At 36.7% G+C, this 15,747-nt stretch overlaps 1 protein-coding gene across 1 annotated transcript in view; it reads left to right on the top strand.

The window, feature by feature from the left end:
• Positions 1-348: 348 nt before the first annotated feature.
• Positions 349-15,747, top strand: part of LOC104272379 (sodium/potassium/calcium exchanger 2) — a gene marked incomplete at its 3' end in the record, with an annotated part of 71,429 nt that continues 56,030 nt past the window's right edge. Inside the window, exon 1 of the mRNA XM_009867357.1 lies at positions 349-1,421. Coding sequence (XP_009865659.1) covers positions 486-1,421 — 936 coding nt within the window. The remainder of the gene's footprint in view (positions 1,422-15,747) is intronic.

The following is a 15,747-nucleotide window of genomic DNA, read 5'->3' as shown; positions in this document are numbered from 1 at the left end:
TCTTTGAAATGTCCATTAAAATAGTAGACTCTTCATTTTTATGCAACATTTGGGAACAGTCTACATTCCGCTAGGATTTTTTTTGTCACCAGCTGAGAACAGGGGCTCAGAGGCACATGAGAGGTATAAAACGATCTGCGTATTGATAGACCATTATCTGTAGGGTTACTGCTGAAGCAAACAGATCGTTACTGTGTCTGGTGGGATGTGGCAGGGTTTTATATTACAGTCGGCATTGTTTTGCTTTAAAATCTAAATTTAACCCAGCCTGTAAATTGCATTTTAGGAGCTTCTGACCATGTGCTGTTTCACTAATACTAATCATACCTATTTGTCCTTTTAAGACAAATGAAGAGAATTCTCCTATGAAGAATAAAAGTACTTGATTCTGGGAAAACTCTTAAAGCACTTCTAACTTCAAAGCTGGAGAAAAGTATGAAGGAACAATCCATCTGACTCTCTCAGCATCTCACACAGAACACAGAATGGCTCTTCATACAAAAACTGGCACTGGCATGTTGAAGGATTGGTGTTTGGAGGAACCGCTGTTTGGCTGCAGACGGCACCAGAATGTCAGGAAAAAACTGAGACTGATACGAATTATAGGGCTTCTTGTCAGTGTAGTGGCCATTAGTACTTCTTCTCTTTTGTTTAGTGCCTTTTTCAAGATGGAACCACATAGCATGGTGTTGTCCAGCAGCCTAGATAGCCAAAAGCTGGTGCGTGGGCACCAAAGAACTCTGTTGGATTTCATGGAAGAGGATGAAAATGGCGCTCCAGACCCACACGCTCCTATGAAACACAAAGCTGAGCACGACAATGCAACAGATGATCATGCCAAGGGAGAGTATCCTGAGGACCTTTTCTCTCTTGAGGAGAGAAGAAAGGGAGCGGTGATCCTCCATGTAATTGGGATGATTTACATGTTTATAGCCTTAGCCATAGTCTGCGATGAGTTCTTTGTTCCTTCCTTGACTGTCATCACTGAAAAGCTGGCCATATCTGATGATGTGGCAGGTGCAACCTTCATGGCTGCTGGTGGGTCAGCCCCAGAACTCTTCACTTCTTTAATAGGAGTGTTTATATCCCACAGCAATGTCGGCATCGGTACCATAGTGGGATCTGCTGTGTTCAATATCCTGTTTGTTATTGGAATGTGTGCTTTATTTTCTAAAGAGATCTTGAACCTTACTTGGTGGCCACTATTTCGAGATGTGTCCTTTTACATCGTTGACTTGATCTTGCTCATCATCTTTTTTCTGGATAACTTGATCATGTGGTGGGAAAGCTTAACTCTCCTGACAGCATATTTTTGCTATGTGACTTTTATGAAGTTCAATGTTCAAGTAGAAGAATGGGTGAAGAAATTTTTAAACAGGAACAAAGTTGAGAAGGTAGCAACAGCAGATGCCGAAGGAAAGGTTGGTCAATTTTTAGTTACCATATGTGTAGTAGTGTCCTTGTAAGTGCCTGAGCCCTTCTATTTCAGAAGACTCCTAAGATACTACAGTAAATTTCCATGTTTTACTAAAAGGTCTTTTTGTTTAATCAGTCTTTTTGTTTAATAAAACATGGGGTAGCGTTCCAGTAAATCAATAGCTCTTAACTCCAGGATGATCCTAAACACAGAAGCAAGAAAAAATGCCAGCAAAAAGACAAAAACCTTTACTCAGCATTTTGGCGCATTTCTGAGGTCTGAGATATAGCTACTATTTTTTCCCTGAGCTTTTGAATTAAGCAATAACAATATCTGGGGAGGATCTTGTCACAAAATTTGTCTTTTTAAAGGCTTCTAATGCACTTTCATCCTCAAAAAAGCAAATCACTCGGTATGGAAAAGTATTTTTAAACATGGTTTTTATCCACTGGTGCTGATGTACAGTATTAACTTTCTGTTGTAATTAGAGGTAATTAAATGAAAAAAGTCTCTGGAAAACAATGTGCACCAAGGCAAAAGGCAGAGGTCCTCTGGTTAAGCAGGATGGTTCCCCGTTCATGCTATTTGCTACTAAGCAAACTCATTTTTGGCCTAATACCTAGCCACAAGTAGAGAAGGAAATTTATTCTGAGAGGGCTTATTGGGTCTTCAGCAATTACTATCATCTTTTTAAACAGCTCTCTTCTTAAAGCGGGTTATATTTAAGGACTTATGAAGCTGAACCCATAAATACTTAGGTGTGTAGCAGTATGTTAATTGGTTGTTTAATACTGAAATTGAAATGTCCGGTTTTATATGATGGCAGGATTATTTACCAGATAGTAAAGCTTTATCTGATGATTATTCAGAGTATCAGGGAACCGTTCACTCTTTTATTTCTTTTGTTTAACAGTCCTGCTTTGGAAGAATCACAACCCATTGATTTAAGTGTACAGGCGTATAAACAGGAGAATAGTGAGACAAAGCACCTACAACTACAGAGGGGGTCTACCTACCTGTGACTCACAGAAAACTGATAATTCTGCCTGTATGTGTGACTTTGAAGAGAGGGATTGATATTTTAGCAGTATGGGCAGGTGCTTTCAGTTTTAGGATAAGTCACAAAAAAGTCCACCAAAAGTAAACAAAGGAATTATAATCTTTTGTATTTTCTAACCAAATTCAACATCTATACGCCTATTTGTAGTTTTGTATTTTCTTTTCTGTTCCATTCCTTTACCAAAATTAGCATGCTCATCTTTACCTTTCCCAAAATGTGTTATTGGGATTTTAGCAGGAAATGAAAAGAAGGGTCAACACCAGCAAAGTATTTGCCCTAATGTGTGAAGGATCTCTTTAACTGCACTAGTTGGTTACTAAATAAGATAATATTTCACAGTGTGTTGTAAGTACTTTGACAGCTTGTGCTAAATGTACATAATGGTAGGAAGAGACTGTGCTTTATGAGCAACTATTGAATGCACCTTCATCGGTCCGTGAAGTGTGTTTGAAGGAGACATGGATCTATAACTGGTCTTAAACAATAATCAATATGAAAAGCAGCTGCCTTGGATTGTCCAGGCTATAGGGTGGGATAGAGCATCTTTATACCATAGAAAGCGCTCAGTTATTTTTACCTAGAGAGAAGAATGAATCATTTGCGAGTCATATTGAGCGTAACAAATGTTTAAAGTATTGTGGTTGGACTTGATTTTTAAAAGATGCCTTCAAGAGCACTCATTTATTGTTTGATATAGTAATTACTTTTTCTTAGAATTTATTCATATTAAAAGTGCATAGTATTCAGGTGAGGATTAAAAGAATCAAAAAATTGGCTATTTTTCCTAAAAACTCAAGTTTTGCGTTACATGTTTCATGAAGATTTTTTCATTGAAGTTAATTAAAATATTAAAATAATGTATTCATAAATTATAGAAAGAGGTGTAAGAGATGCTCTAATTTTCTTGCAATTTAGCTAATATATATTTTCTTCTTCCTGAGGAAAATGTCTTCTGAAGGTATTGTTCCATGTATTCTACGAACCATGCTGTAAAGACAAATTTTTGAATATTCAGCTAACATTCTGAAATGAATTCTCATTATGAATTATTTTACTACTCATTTGAACAGCAGGATGAACTGATTTTTCTGATAGCAAGGATGCCACAGATCATATTCTTTGGAAGGGAGTTCTACTGAAGTTATACTTTCATTTATTTACCGTTATTAGATAATTGCTTTTGCTACTTTTTAAATTGAAAAAAACCAAACCCAAACCACAAGCAAAACAAAAACCGCACCCTATGGCATGTAATCTCAAGCCTGGTCGAAGTGCCTAGGATTTTTGGCTTGAAAGTTATTGCCTAAAGCCAAGGATTATATGTTTTTGTAGTCTGAGACCTCATGACTTGCTAGTGACTGCAGAGCACATGGGTGCTTATGTCCTAACCAGCAGGGATTATAAATTTTGCGCAAGTGACGGTCTTGGCTTTTGGTGTCAAAAGATGCTTTATTTCTACAGTGCCAGCTGTTAGCCTAGATTGCTTCCAGTCATCAAGACTGTGCTATATCAATGCAAAATAAAATTACATATGATCAGCTTAGTGTATCAGTTGCAGAATTTGTGATTTCAGTTGTTTCTAATTGAAACTTCCCCCCCTCCCCACTGGGGCAGAGAATTGCTAGGCAACTCTCTGGAATTAGCAGGTTAGAGTATCTTGAAAGAACTTTATTTCAGGAATGTGTAGAAAACTCTCTTATTTCCTCTAGCCAATACCCCTTCTGCCTGTCTGTTGTTGATTCTGCTATTGCCAAACTGGCAAGTGTTCTGCTGAAAAAAATGTTCCTGTTGTTTATCTTTCAAGACTTTGTGTTGTAGTCTGAAAGCAGCTCATTAAAGTTGAGACCTAAAAAGTCTAAGTAAGGCATCATAAAGCTGGATAGTTGAAGGGTTAGGGAGCTTATTATCCACCAAGTATCAAAAAGTAAAAACTTCCTCCGATGAAAGACCTTTTGAGATAATAAAATGTATTTTAATGCTAATGTCAGTACTCCTATTGTCAGTCATCTTGAAAGATTGAAGACAGATTTACAGTCTCAAGGACAGTATTTCCCATGAGAAAAAAGGTCTTAGATATGAAATTATTTTTCTGCTTAGCTCTCATTTGCTCTAAATGTATTCATTGTGTTACTAGAATGCATATGTATCTCTAGATGTCTTTCAGATTCCTTTCTCTCTTCTTCATTTTTAAGAATTAAGAATTATTGTACTAGAAAACTTTGAATATTTGAACTTAACTAGTTCTTTATGTTCTTATTTTCTTTAGCATGTCAGTTACTTGCAAAATGTGAATTCAGAGTACTAGGTGAATTTCATTGTGCTGCTTTCCTTCTCAAGCTTCCAACAAATACAGTCTGCATTCTTACAGGGTTGAGAAATTCTTGTAAGCTGAATTTTGGCAACAATTTGATGATGCTGATGAGAAGACACTACAGGCTTTTTTGCATTTAGGATTCATGGGGCACACTGGTAAGGTCCTGTTTGAACTGTGGATAATCTCGTGCCCCATCTCACCCTTGAAGAAGCCTGATGGCCGCCTGGTACTGATCAAATCCAGAGATCACTGTGACAAGGAGGTAAATAAAAGAGGAAAGATAAATAAACAGGACAGCATGAAAAGACAGAATAAACCAGATGGCTAAATTCTAGAATGTAGAGTAGCATATGGCAGACCAAGATGGGTCCCTGGCAGGTGATGCAGAGCCCTGTGGGCTGCCCTGAATGGGCCCTACAGTAGGTAGTGTGATCCCACCACCAGATACCTCCAAAAGTCTAACTATTCTGTGATGTGATTTTTAAGTTTTATCTAGTTATCTTGCAAAGAACAGATGACTTTTTTTTTAGTGCTGGGAAGGAAGCTTTCATGTTAAGTCTACATCTTCCTCATTTCAGTGAACAGAAGGTTAAAATTGAGTATAATGGATAGAAACAGGAAAATAAAAAATGATGTACAAAGTTCTAAAAAATAAGACTTTGTTAAACTCCTACTAAGATATCAGTCTTTGGCGTCTGTACTACTGAAGGCATGTTGAATGTTTTAGATGGTGGTAAAATGTTTTAAATTATATTTCAGTTTTTAAGTATTTTTTTTTCATTTATGTAACGTGGAGATCATTGCAGAAATACTTCAATCTGATTGCTCAGTAAATAACCCAAAACAGTTCTGTTTGGCAACTAGGAGAACAGAATGTAGGTGGCACAAGGGATATTGTACAATGACATCTGTTTCACTGATGGTACCATTTTAGATAAATACCTTATGGTATATGCAAGACACTTACAGATTTGCTACATTTGAAGAGAATTGTATTTGGAAAATGAGCTATTTTTTACCAACAAGATGTAATTTAACATTATTTTATTGCCAATTTTGTTGTCTTAAGAAACAAAATAGCCTGTGTGTGGTATTTTAAGAGCTATACTGATCTCAAATGTTGCCACATTGTATTAAGGGCATTGTTTGCATTCTAAAGGAAAGACTGCTAAGAGTATTTTTAGATTCTTGTTTATTTGGTGGCTGTATTTATAATGAACATGCATGAACATATACTTTGTTATAATGTATGATCTAATATACTTTTGTTTAAGGAAAAATACAAATTACCTGCATGCATACAGGAAAAACTGGAGTCTGCAGAAGGTTCGTAGCTGGTTTGAACTCCTGAGCAGTTCTGTTTCAGGGCTTCTTGATATGTTGTGTTTTATTTGCCTTTATCATCTCAAAAACTTTGAAATTTCTTGTCTGTTAACTTACTGTTACGCCAGTAGCAGTAACTGTTAGTTAATTTGACTTGAGTATTTAGCATTGTTGGTTCAGTTAGGTTCAACATTAAGGCTATTAATGACTACCCAGAGGCTGATACTTTATTATATATGCAACTATTAGTACAGTGAAATGAATACTATTTTCAGTTTATTTTAGCACCTCTCAATAATTTAACATCTTCAAAGCAATGATTATAGTGGTTTTTACCGCTGGAGTCTTTTTGTTTTGTGTGTATGTACCCTGGTAATGAGCAGAAAGTGGCAGCATGGAAATGCAATATAGATTAAATGTTCTTAAATCATGGACGTCCACTAAGATTCATTAAGCAGCCCTTGCTAATTGTGCTGGGAAAAGGAGGGCTGAAACAGTGCCACCTTTAGTAACCAGCAGGGGGACAATTTATCCTTCAATATATTTAAAAATAAAAAGCATATATAATTTAAAAGAACTCATGAGAAAAAATGATACTTCTTAAAGGCTGCTCAAAAACAGCTGTGTTGTCAAGTGTTCACCATGCTCTATTTCAGAAGAGCTCCAGACATGATTAAATTTGTTTTGCTAGAAGCGTTATGAAGAAGGAATATGCAGTCCCAAAGTCTGGAGACTTGATAAATATTTGTCCTTCTGTCAGCTCAGTCCTGGGTACTTTGGTCCAGATCCTTAACAGGATGTGGGAGCTACCAGAGACTATAGGTGGAATTTCAATCCCCAAATTAGTGTAAAGACCTCAAAATACATGCCTCCATGAAGGTACTTGAACTCTGAAGGAGCTTCACTTTAAACAGAGAAGCTCTTCAGATGCCAGTTTTGCTTCCAGGTTTCCTCAGAAATGTCAGAGCCAGGCGGAGCTGTGTGGTACTGTTTTTCCTTCTAACTCACATTCCTCTACTTTTTTACCCATGTAGGAAGAAAGGCCTGCCACACCATGTTTTTAGAAGGCAGATGTAAGTACCTGTCTTCTCCAAAGTGTAAGATTTAGGTGGTGACAGCTGCGTTAGGGTGCTGCAGTACAGAGAGGTTTTGGATAACTGCTGACTTTAGGGTGGCCTTGCTCTTTCTGAGAGATGCCTCTGCCTAGGCAGCCAGCACTATGCTGCCAGGGCCACATGCCAGAAAATTAGAGTTGATGAAGTGTTTCTGCCCTGTTAATGATCTGGTGTTTTGTTGGTTTTATCAGCAGGGGTCAGTTTTCTGCTACCAGCTGCAGAGGTGAGATTAGTATAACGAAACAGTTGTAGTATCTCAAATGATTAAGACACATCTATTTAGCAACCTTTTTTTACTATTCATAAAATAAACTTTAATGTAAAGAGTAAGACTTCGTAATTTCTCCCCAGTCACCTACAATGCTTTGCCTAACTCGTGAACTATGATGATGGTGGTGTGACTTGTTCTGTAGAATAAAGAATGGTGTTTATTTCACCTTTACCTGGATTAGCCATATTTCTTTGCATTTCAGCCAGCTGTTATTTAAATATCGCTTTTTATTATTTAACTTAAGAGCTGGTTCCACTAATCTGTGCAAGAGTAAGTGTTATTGACATGAACTGGAAATACCAATTCTTTCTTGGGCACTGGCAGCTTTTTTAGAACCTAAAATGACAAGATAGAGAGAAATCAGACAATTGCAACAAATATATTATGTACATATCAGTTGTTATGCATCATAAGGTGAGATTCGGGTGGTTTAGAAAAAGAAAGGTGTCTGATTTTGTGATTTTAATCCAAAACTCCTCATGAAGCACTTCTCTTGAAAATTACTACCTTCCTTTATCAGTACAAACCAAGTGTTTTAGTAATACTTAGTTGTACATTTCAAAATTTAGAAAATTGGATTGCCAATGAAAACTCCTTCTTATAGCATGCTCCTGACTCTGCATTGTTCTAACACAAACACAAATGTTTTAACCCTTATTAATTTTCATATCAAGATGATAATCCAGTCTCCATCACACTAGCTGCATAGACAACTGTATGAAACCATGGTTTCTCCCCTCAGTTGCTTGTGGTGGAAAAAGATAAATGCTATCCAGAGTACCTGGTGAAAAAAATATGATTCACCATGTATATAAGTTCATGTGCATTGATACATACTTATCCTTTTATATAGTTAGTATACCATCAGTTTTTTCCTCCTCATCTGAGCTGTCACTGAGTTGCTGATTATTGCATATAGATGTCCAGGAGGAATTTTAAAAAATATTTTTCTATATAATCTCGCGAGAGATCTTTGCAAGCATCAGTTAATGATGCATCTAGTAGAAGGTGACATCTTTTGTATAATAGAGCATAAGTCAAATTATTAGTGTTGGTGCTTTGTTTTTCTTTTTGGTTAAACAAGCAGATGATTCGGATTTAGTTTTGTTTCATTGTAAATTTGTATGTGTGAAATTCTTGCAATTTTATTATTAAGTGCAAGTCAGTGTTGCTGGCAGACTTAAAATCCTAAGTTAGAGCAGCCTCAGGCCATACTTTTGGCATACCAATTAAATCTGACAGACACTATATTGTTGTACATTACCACATATTTCATTGTTTCGGAGGAAATGCCTGTAAATGTGAGGAAATACAGGTGCCGTTTGATGTCATTGCTTCTTTGTTGGCTTATGTGTGTTCTGATCTGAGAAGAGGAAATGGGAAAGAAAGTAGTCTTGGAAAGACAGCCCTTGCTTTGCTGTCAATAAAATTAAACCTCATGGCTTACAGGGGCAATGAGAGTTTTAAGTGCTGATCGTATACTTGCTTCTGCAGCAGATGGAGAATTCAGAGCTCACGTTGCTTCCAAAGCAGCTTTACCTAACAGTCTGCCACAGTGAACAGCAGCTTGCTTTGGGTAATTTTTATGTCCCCATCAGGTAACAACTTCATCAGGGCAGTTCAAAGAATAGTTACTGCTAGGTTAACTGTGTTTTGCACTACTCCATTACTATTCCACTGTCCTCCATATCATTGAAATTGTATTCATTTACATGAATAGCCATAAATAGCAATAATCTTGCATGACTCTTTTAAGGGGAGTGCTTGAGAATAGGCTTAAAGCTGTATGTGTGACAGTAGTAACACTGCTATGAAGTAGTACAGTGAAGCATTGAATAGATTGGTGCAAAATAATTTCTTGTTTGAGGAAGAAAAAAGATAGCAGGGAATTTGTGCTGCATAATACACATTAATCATAAATTTTCCTCAGGAGTTAATCCTGCTTTATCACCTCTTAACTGCTTACTGCTGGGAGTCTAGTCTAAAGTCAGTGGTAATACCGGTGACATTTATTGCATAACGAGCTAGTGTAAACTTTTCACCCTCTCACATTGCTGTAAAACAGCTCTAGCGGATATAGAGCACTAAGGAAAACTCACGTCCGCTGTCACAGCCTGCATTTGGTGACCTTCAGGGCATCATTTGAGACCTGTCTGGTTATGTAGGCTTTTGCCCAAGGGAGCAGGTTGAAGTTTGCAGGGTTTGTAGCACTAGAGGATAAGCACCTCCTCTGGCATTAATCAGATGTTAATTTTGTTTAATTTGTGGTGCAAACTTTTATCAAATTACCAATAAAATTTCTTTCATTGCTGACGTGCACAATCACCAAGTTATCACTTAGTTTAAATTTATGGCAGTCATACCCAGATTTTGGAATTGCAGAAACTACTTTGTTCAGGAGTAGTTAGAAATGGTTCATATTATTAAGATACTTAGAAATTTTTAAAGCAGTCATCTGAAGTAATTTGAAAGCATCGTGCTGTCTAGCAACTGAGGGTTTTTTTCTGTACAATTTTATTGCTGTTTAAATTTTCCTATTTTTCTGCTTAATTCTTAGTGTTGTATTTATTTACTACACTTTGTTTAAATTTAGAATGTGTCTGAGTGGAGGCTTATCCTGTTTGAAGGCTTCATCTTAGCTAGTTTTTTAAGTGCTGCAATGATATAAATAATTTTAAAATATTCTGAAAAGTTTGGATTAAAAAGTCATTATTATTTCCTCTCTGTGTTGAAAACCATAAAAACCAGTTGAATTCTCCAGTTCAGAATGCGGTTTTGACCAGTATGTATCTTTGAAGCAGACACAGCAATGCTAGTTTCTCTTCAGAAGTCACAGACAGAATACCCAAGTCTCCTCTTATTTAAGACCAATGTCAAAATTCCTCTAGAATATCGTCAGAGAATGATCGTGGGCTACATTTCAGAGGAATATTGCCACGGTTTTTTGTGTTCAGGTTCTGAGATAAAACGACTACTCGCTATCACTCAGAATCGTACTCTGTAATGAAGTGATTTCTGTAAACTTTTTATTTTCTTGTTCTCAATCTGTACAGTAACCGTTCAGCATTTGTGTCTGTGTGTATAGGCACACCTCTGTATATGCGTGCATATGTAATCATCAGTCTGAAAGATGCCATGCAGAGCATATAAAAGGCCAGTGATATACAGTGCAGGTCCATAGGGTGCTCATTTGCATCCTTCAGACATCGTTTCTCCTGTCCTCTTCCTAGTAACCCATTTCCATAAGACTTACTGAAGTATTTAAAATTTCTGAGCAGCACATTTCTCATAGTTTTTTTTCTTCCAGATTAGCTGCTCAGAGAAATATGTCTGTGTTTTCTCCTTACATTTGGACTCCTTCCAAGCAACAAATCAATCCTGCTTGAGGCTGGGGACGTGACGTACTGAGCTATTGACATATTTTATTATACCGTAATATATCATATTACTAATTCCTGCTATCCTGTGCCTCTACAGGGATAGAAGCTCTGCATCACTGGAGAGGGATGATTTCTCTCTTTCCAATGAAGTAATCAGGACTTGATTCTATCATGGGCATGGCCTGGGGCACTGTTCCTTACTACATGACATTTCATGCAGAGAAAAGGCCATTTCTTATTCAGAGGAAAGGCCAACAGCTGGAATTACAGTAACTAAAATTTGTTATGTAAGCAAGAAACTGTGCAAGTTGGTATGTGGAGTTAAAGGATTACTTTCTTCTTTTAAAGTATCTGCCCAGAAAGCCTATGTCCTTAAGCAAGACCCATTCTTGATAATTTGCATATATAATTTGTATATATAATTTACATGCATAATTTGCATATGTATATGGAGATATTGACAATCTATATTGAAAATCTATATTTGAAAATATATTAGTATTGAAATAACATCCAATTATTTGAATAACTTCCTTTGTCCCTTGTTTGCTTGCAAACAGCTCTGTAAGAGTGTTTAGAATATCATATATTGAATATATTTAGCTCCTGAGGCCCACACAACATCTTCTTTCATATTAAGGGCCATGGGAGATAAGTGTTTATTTATAATCTCGCATGTGGACTTGAATGAGGAAATACAGACTCTCAAAATAAAAGCAATAGGCTCATTAATGGGCATAGACTGAACTTCAAGCTCATGCCTCGGTGTTGTATTTAAGGTTTGAGATGTGGTTCTCTCTTTCATTTAATCTTCTTAGAAACCTGTTGTATTCCAAGCCTCATAGAACATTGTACAGTGTGTTGTAGGAAAGTTTATTTCTGCTTGCTTGATTGGATTACTGTGTGCAAGGAAAACAATGGTCAGCATATTGATGGCAAAATGGTCTTCAGGCAGGGCATGTGGGTTCTGAGAGAAAGGTGGTAGGTACAGCAGTGGTGAAGCTTGGTGGGAAATGGCAGACCATATATGACACACTCATTTAGTGGCATGATGGTTTTGAAGCATCTTGGTAAGCATAATTTGTCAGCAACTATTTTTGCCAAGGTTTTAAGTGTTAATGGATTTTCCGCTTAACAGTTCTTCCCATCATTTTTATTGTTCCTCCTCTAAAATATTAGGATAAATAGCAAGGAAAAAGAGTGAAATTAAACTTTAACAAACCTGTAGGTGTAGATTTTTATAATTTCAAGAATTTATTTATTTGTTTGGGGTATTTTTCTTGAGAGAAAGGACCACAATAAGTATATGGTAAGTTTGAAGTTGATGTCAATTAAAGGGAAATTAAGCACAAAAGTCAAGACGTTGAGACTTAGGATGTTGCTACATTTCTGATCTCTCTGTGCCACTGTATAATTCTAAGCCTCTAGGCTGCTCTCCTTCCATATTATATCAACCTAGCAAACAAACAAAGCAATTTCTTTTGGACTCAGAGCAAGCAAAACAGGCTTTATCAGCTTTCAGTGCCCTTGGACTTAAATTGGAAAAGGTCACTTTGTGTTTCACAGCCTGATCTCTCCTGTCACGTGGGTAGTTTTTTGGATTATTGATAAATCTCAAAGCAATTATTGTGTGGTGGGCCTGTAATAGTCTTTTCTCAGATACCTCATCTATAGAAACCACTGCTGCTTTCATCATTTCTAGGAGTCCATCTCTTAAAGGGGAATACTGGGTGCAGGTAAAGTCAGTTAATTACTCTGTGAAACATAGGAAAAGCTACTGCTCTATAATTAGTTAAGTAGTACACATACAGGCACATTTTTTTTGAGTGATGCAGTGAAAGATAATTCTTAGCTGTAAATAATCTGCTCTTCTTATGCAAAAACAGTATGCAGAAATAGAAGAGCAGAGTAATTTTCAGATTTATTTGATATACATTCAGAATTGCAAGTGAGAAGCTCAAGACAGTTGCAGAATCCACCTCTTGGCCCCCTCATCTGACTTAGCCATGCTGCCTGACCTACAAGTATGGTGATCAATACAGAAAAATAGACATTTTTATAGTATGACTTGGATCTTTGTTATAAGGATTAATCTTCTCCTGACCCGAAATTGGGCAAAAGTAATCTGGGCCATCACCTACACCAGTAGATTGGTAAAATCTGAAAAGCCATCTCCTGTGCTTTTATTGCAGTAGCCTCAGTACATATAATGGTGTTGCCTTTATGAACACCTGAAAATGCAGCAGGTTGCGGTAAGGGTGACAACCTGATGTCATTTTGCACAAGGTCACCTTTGATACAGAGGTGATACTAAATTACTGGGTTTTTTCCGCCACTAAGCAAAATAAAATGCTTATTTAGGTGTTAAGTCTGTGAACAACTTACTTGCTCCCTTGGTACTCGGGTCAGTATGTAGATACTGCATGTGATTCCAAAGAGCTGCATGTGTCTAATAAGCTATTAAGTGAGTCTTACTGTTATTTATTGAAAAGTCTCTGGCATTGCAGTCACAGAGTATGATTCATAGCAGATTTTCCTGAATTATCTTTTTGATAAGATGAAGTATAACTTTAAATTTCAGAGAATTACAGTATTGGTTAACTAATTAACCCATTTTAAAAATTAATTAATTAACTTTTCATTAGCCTTCAGTGTGGATGACTGAAGATTTACAGTGAATGAGTTAAATTGTATATGGTTCTTAAAATAATAAGGAAATCCCTGTTAGGATTCTGACACTCTGTCTTCCAAAGGAAGAATGAGTGGTTGATTATTAGAATTCAGATTGCATTGTTCTTGCTCCGTCTGCCTTTCACTGCCTTTGAAAGTTTGTTCTTCACAATTAAATGCTAATTGTTGTTTTCAAATATTTTACACTGTAGTGAGGGAATAGAGCTTGCCATGAGGAAGTGTATGTGCACACAGTCCCTTACAAAAGGAAATCAGGTTGCAGTCATGGCTAATTCAGACTTTTTGCTTAAATTTGGGCAGGCAGTTTATCTGACCATATAGTAAAGTGCTTTCTGACACCAAGAGCAGAAGAGTCTGTTCTTTCAGCTCCAAACATCAGCCTATGATTGTGCGTTGCACAGATCTGACTGGCTATATGGGGCCAGATTTCTGTTTGCAGTAAATTGATATCACCATTCTTGGTTTTAATGGGTTCTAAATGGATTTGGAGTGCAAGAGCAGCTTTATGTAATGCAATGACCATTAAGATACTGCTTGGCAGCAAACATTGTGGAAAAGACAAGCAGGATTTTCTAATTTTTGATGACATTCAGTTCCTTACTGACTTTTTGTATTGGGAAGGGGCTATATTGCCCAATATTAACCTTCCTAGCATGGAGTACTTTGCCAGAAATCTATTTTTTTTTTTAAGCTTGAGAAAAGCAGAATTATTACCATAGGATGTGTTCTATGCTCCTGATATAAGATTACTTAAGTTCATGAAGCTGCATGGGATGAATATGAAGTTCAGTGTTGAGCATAACAGCTTATTTCTGTGAGCAGAAATATATACAGAATATATCTGTGTGCATGAATTTTACTTTTGGTTAAAAAATAACACTGTTTACTGTGGAAAGAAAACCCTGCTGCTGTGTTCAGTTTACCTCCAAAAGATGATGCCACTGTAGACAAATTTGTGTGGCCATTGGGTGAATTAATTCTGTGTAAAATGCATAAAAGCTTAAAAAAGAAATATAGGAGAAATGTTTTTCATGTGATTGAAGTGGTGTGGTGACTGCTGACAGTGTTCCCCTGGGCCTGTTGTGTCAGTTCCATTGGTTTTGGTTAACTCCCATTGGTTATTGTATGTCCTGGCCAGCATAAACCCTCCAAACTGGAGTATAGCAGAAAAAAAGCTTCATTGAGATCAGAATGTTAGATTAGATGCAGTACTGAAAAATTAGGTTCTCTATAAGCAGAAACAGTCATATGTCTCATGTTTTCCAGTCTTTCTCTTTAGCAAGGTTGCTAGCATCACCAACACATCTGCGCTAATGATACATGTGCCCTGAAGTAAACTTGTTTTATTAATGCTGCTACCACATAAATCCCAGTCAAGATATAGGCCGAGTGACTGTGTTTGTCAAAGGCAGATCCAGTCAACCACATGTGGTTAGGACTTTTTGTGGCATTTGGCTATTTCTGTCACATACTTAGAAGTTCATGGTGTGATCTTTTTCAGTGTTTCACTAGTTATGAGTTTGTTGGAGTATAAGATATAGTTCACCAAAAAAATATATATAAGAGAATATGTTGAAAGAAAAATAATAATGTACTGAGTCTATTTCTTTGTCCTGTGAGTTGGAGGAAAAAATGATATGCAGCTTGTATAAAATTTCAACAGATTTGTGTCTGAAAACATCTAGAAGAACCCTATAACCTTAAAGCATTAGCAAGTCTAAATTAATATTCTAAATTACTCTTCTAACACACTATGGAATTAGTTATGACTCACATATCAGTAGATAACAAATTAGTAGCCATAGAAATGAACAGTGATTTGCTATTATAAAATATACATATCAAGAGTTGCTCAGGCTGTTTTGAAGCATCATGTCAATTAGGAGCCTTGAGGTTAATATGTCTGCTCACGTTGCTTAAAGAAGAGCTAAGGACAATCAATAGAGAGGTGCAAATGTGGGTTTTTACTGTCATATGTGGAATGTTTTGCTGATAAAGTGTGCAGATGCACTTTAATTGGATCCAAGATGCAGCTTGGATATGCTGGGTCTCTGTCAGTATAGTTGAGAAAAGTACATATTTACAATAAGCCTAGGGCATTTGATTTCTATGCAATGATGGCAGAGGGTTTTAGCTTACCAAAGAAGAGAAGCCAGGATAGCCAAATGTGTGTGCA

This window comes from Apaloderma vittatum, unplaced genomic scaffold, assembly GCF_000703405.1.
Source record: "Apaloderma vittatum isolate BGI_N311 unplaced genomic scaffold, ASM70340v1 scaffold1804, whole genome shotgun sequence".
Taxonomy (NCBI): Eukaryota; Metazoa; Chordata; class Aves; order Trogoniformes; family Trogonidae; genus Apaloderma; species Apaloderma vittatum.
The sequence above is the reverse complement of the archived record's forward strand: the minus strand, read 5'-3'. Positions and strand labels throughout refer to the sequence as shown.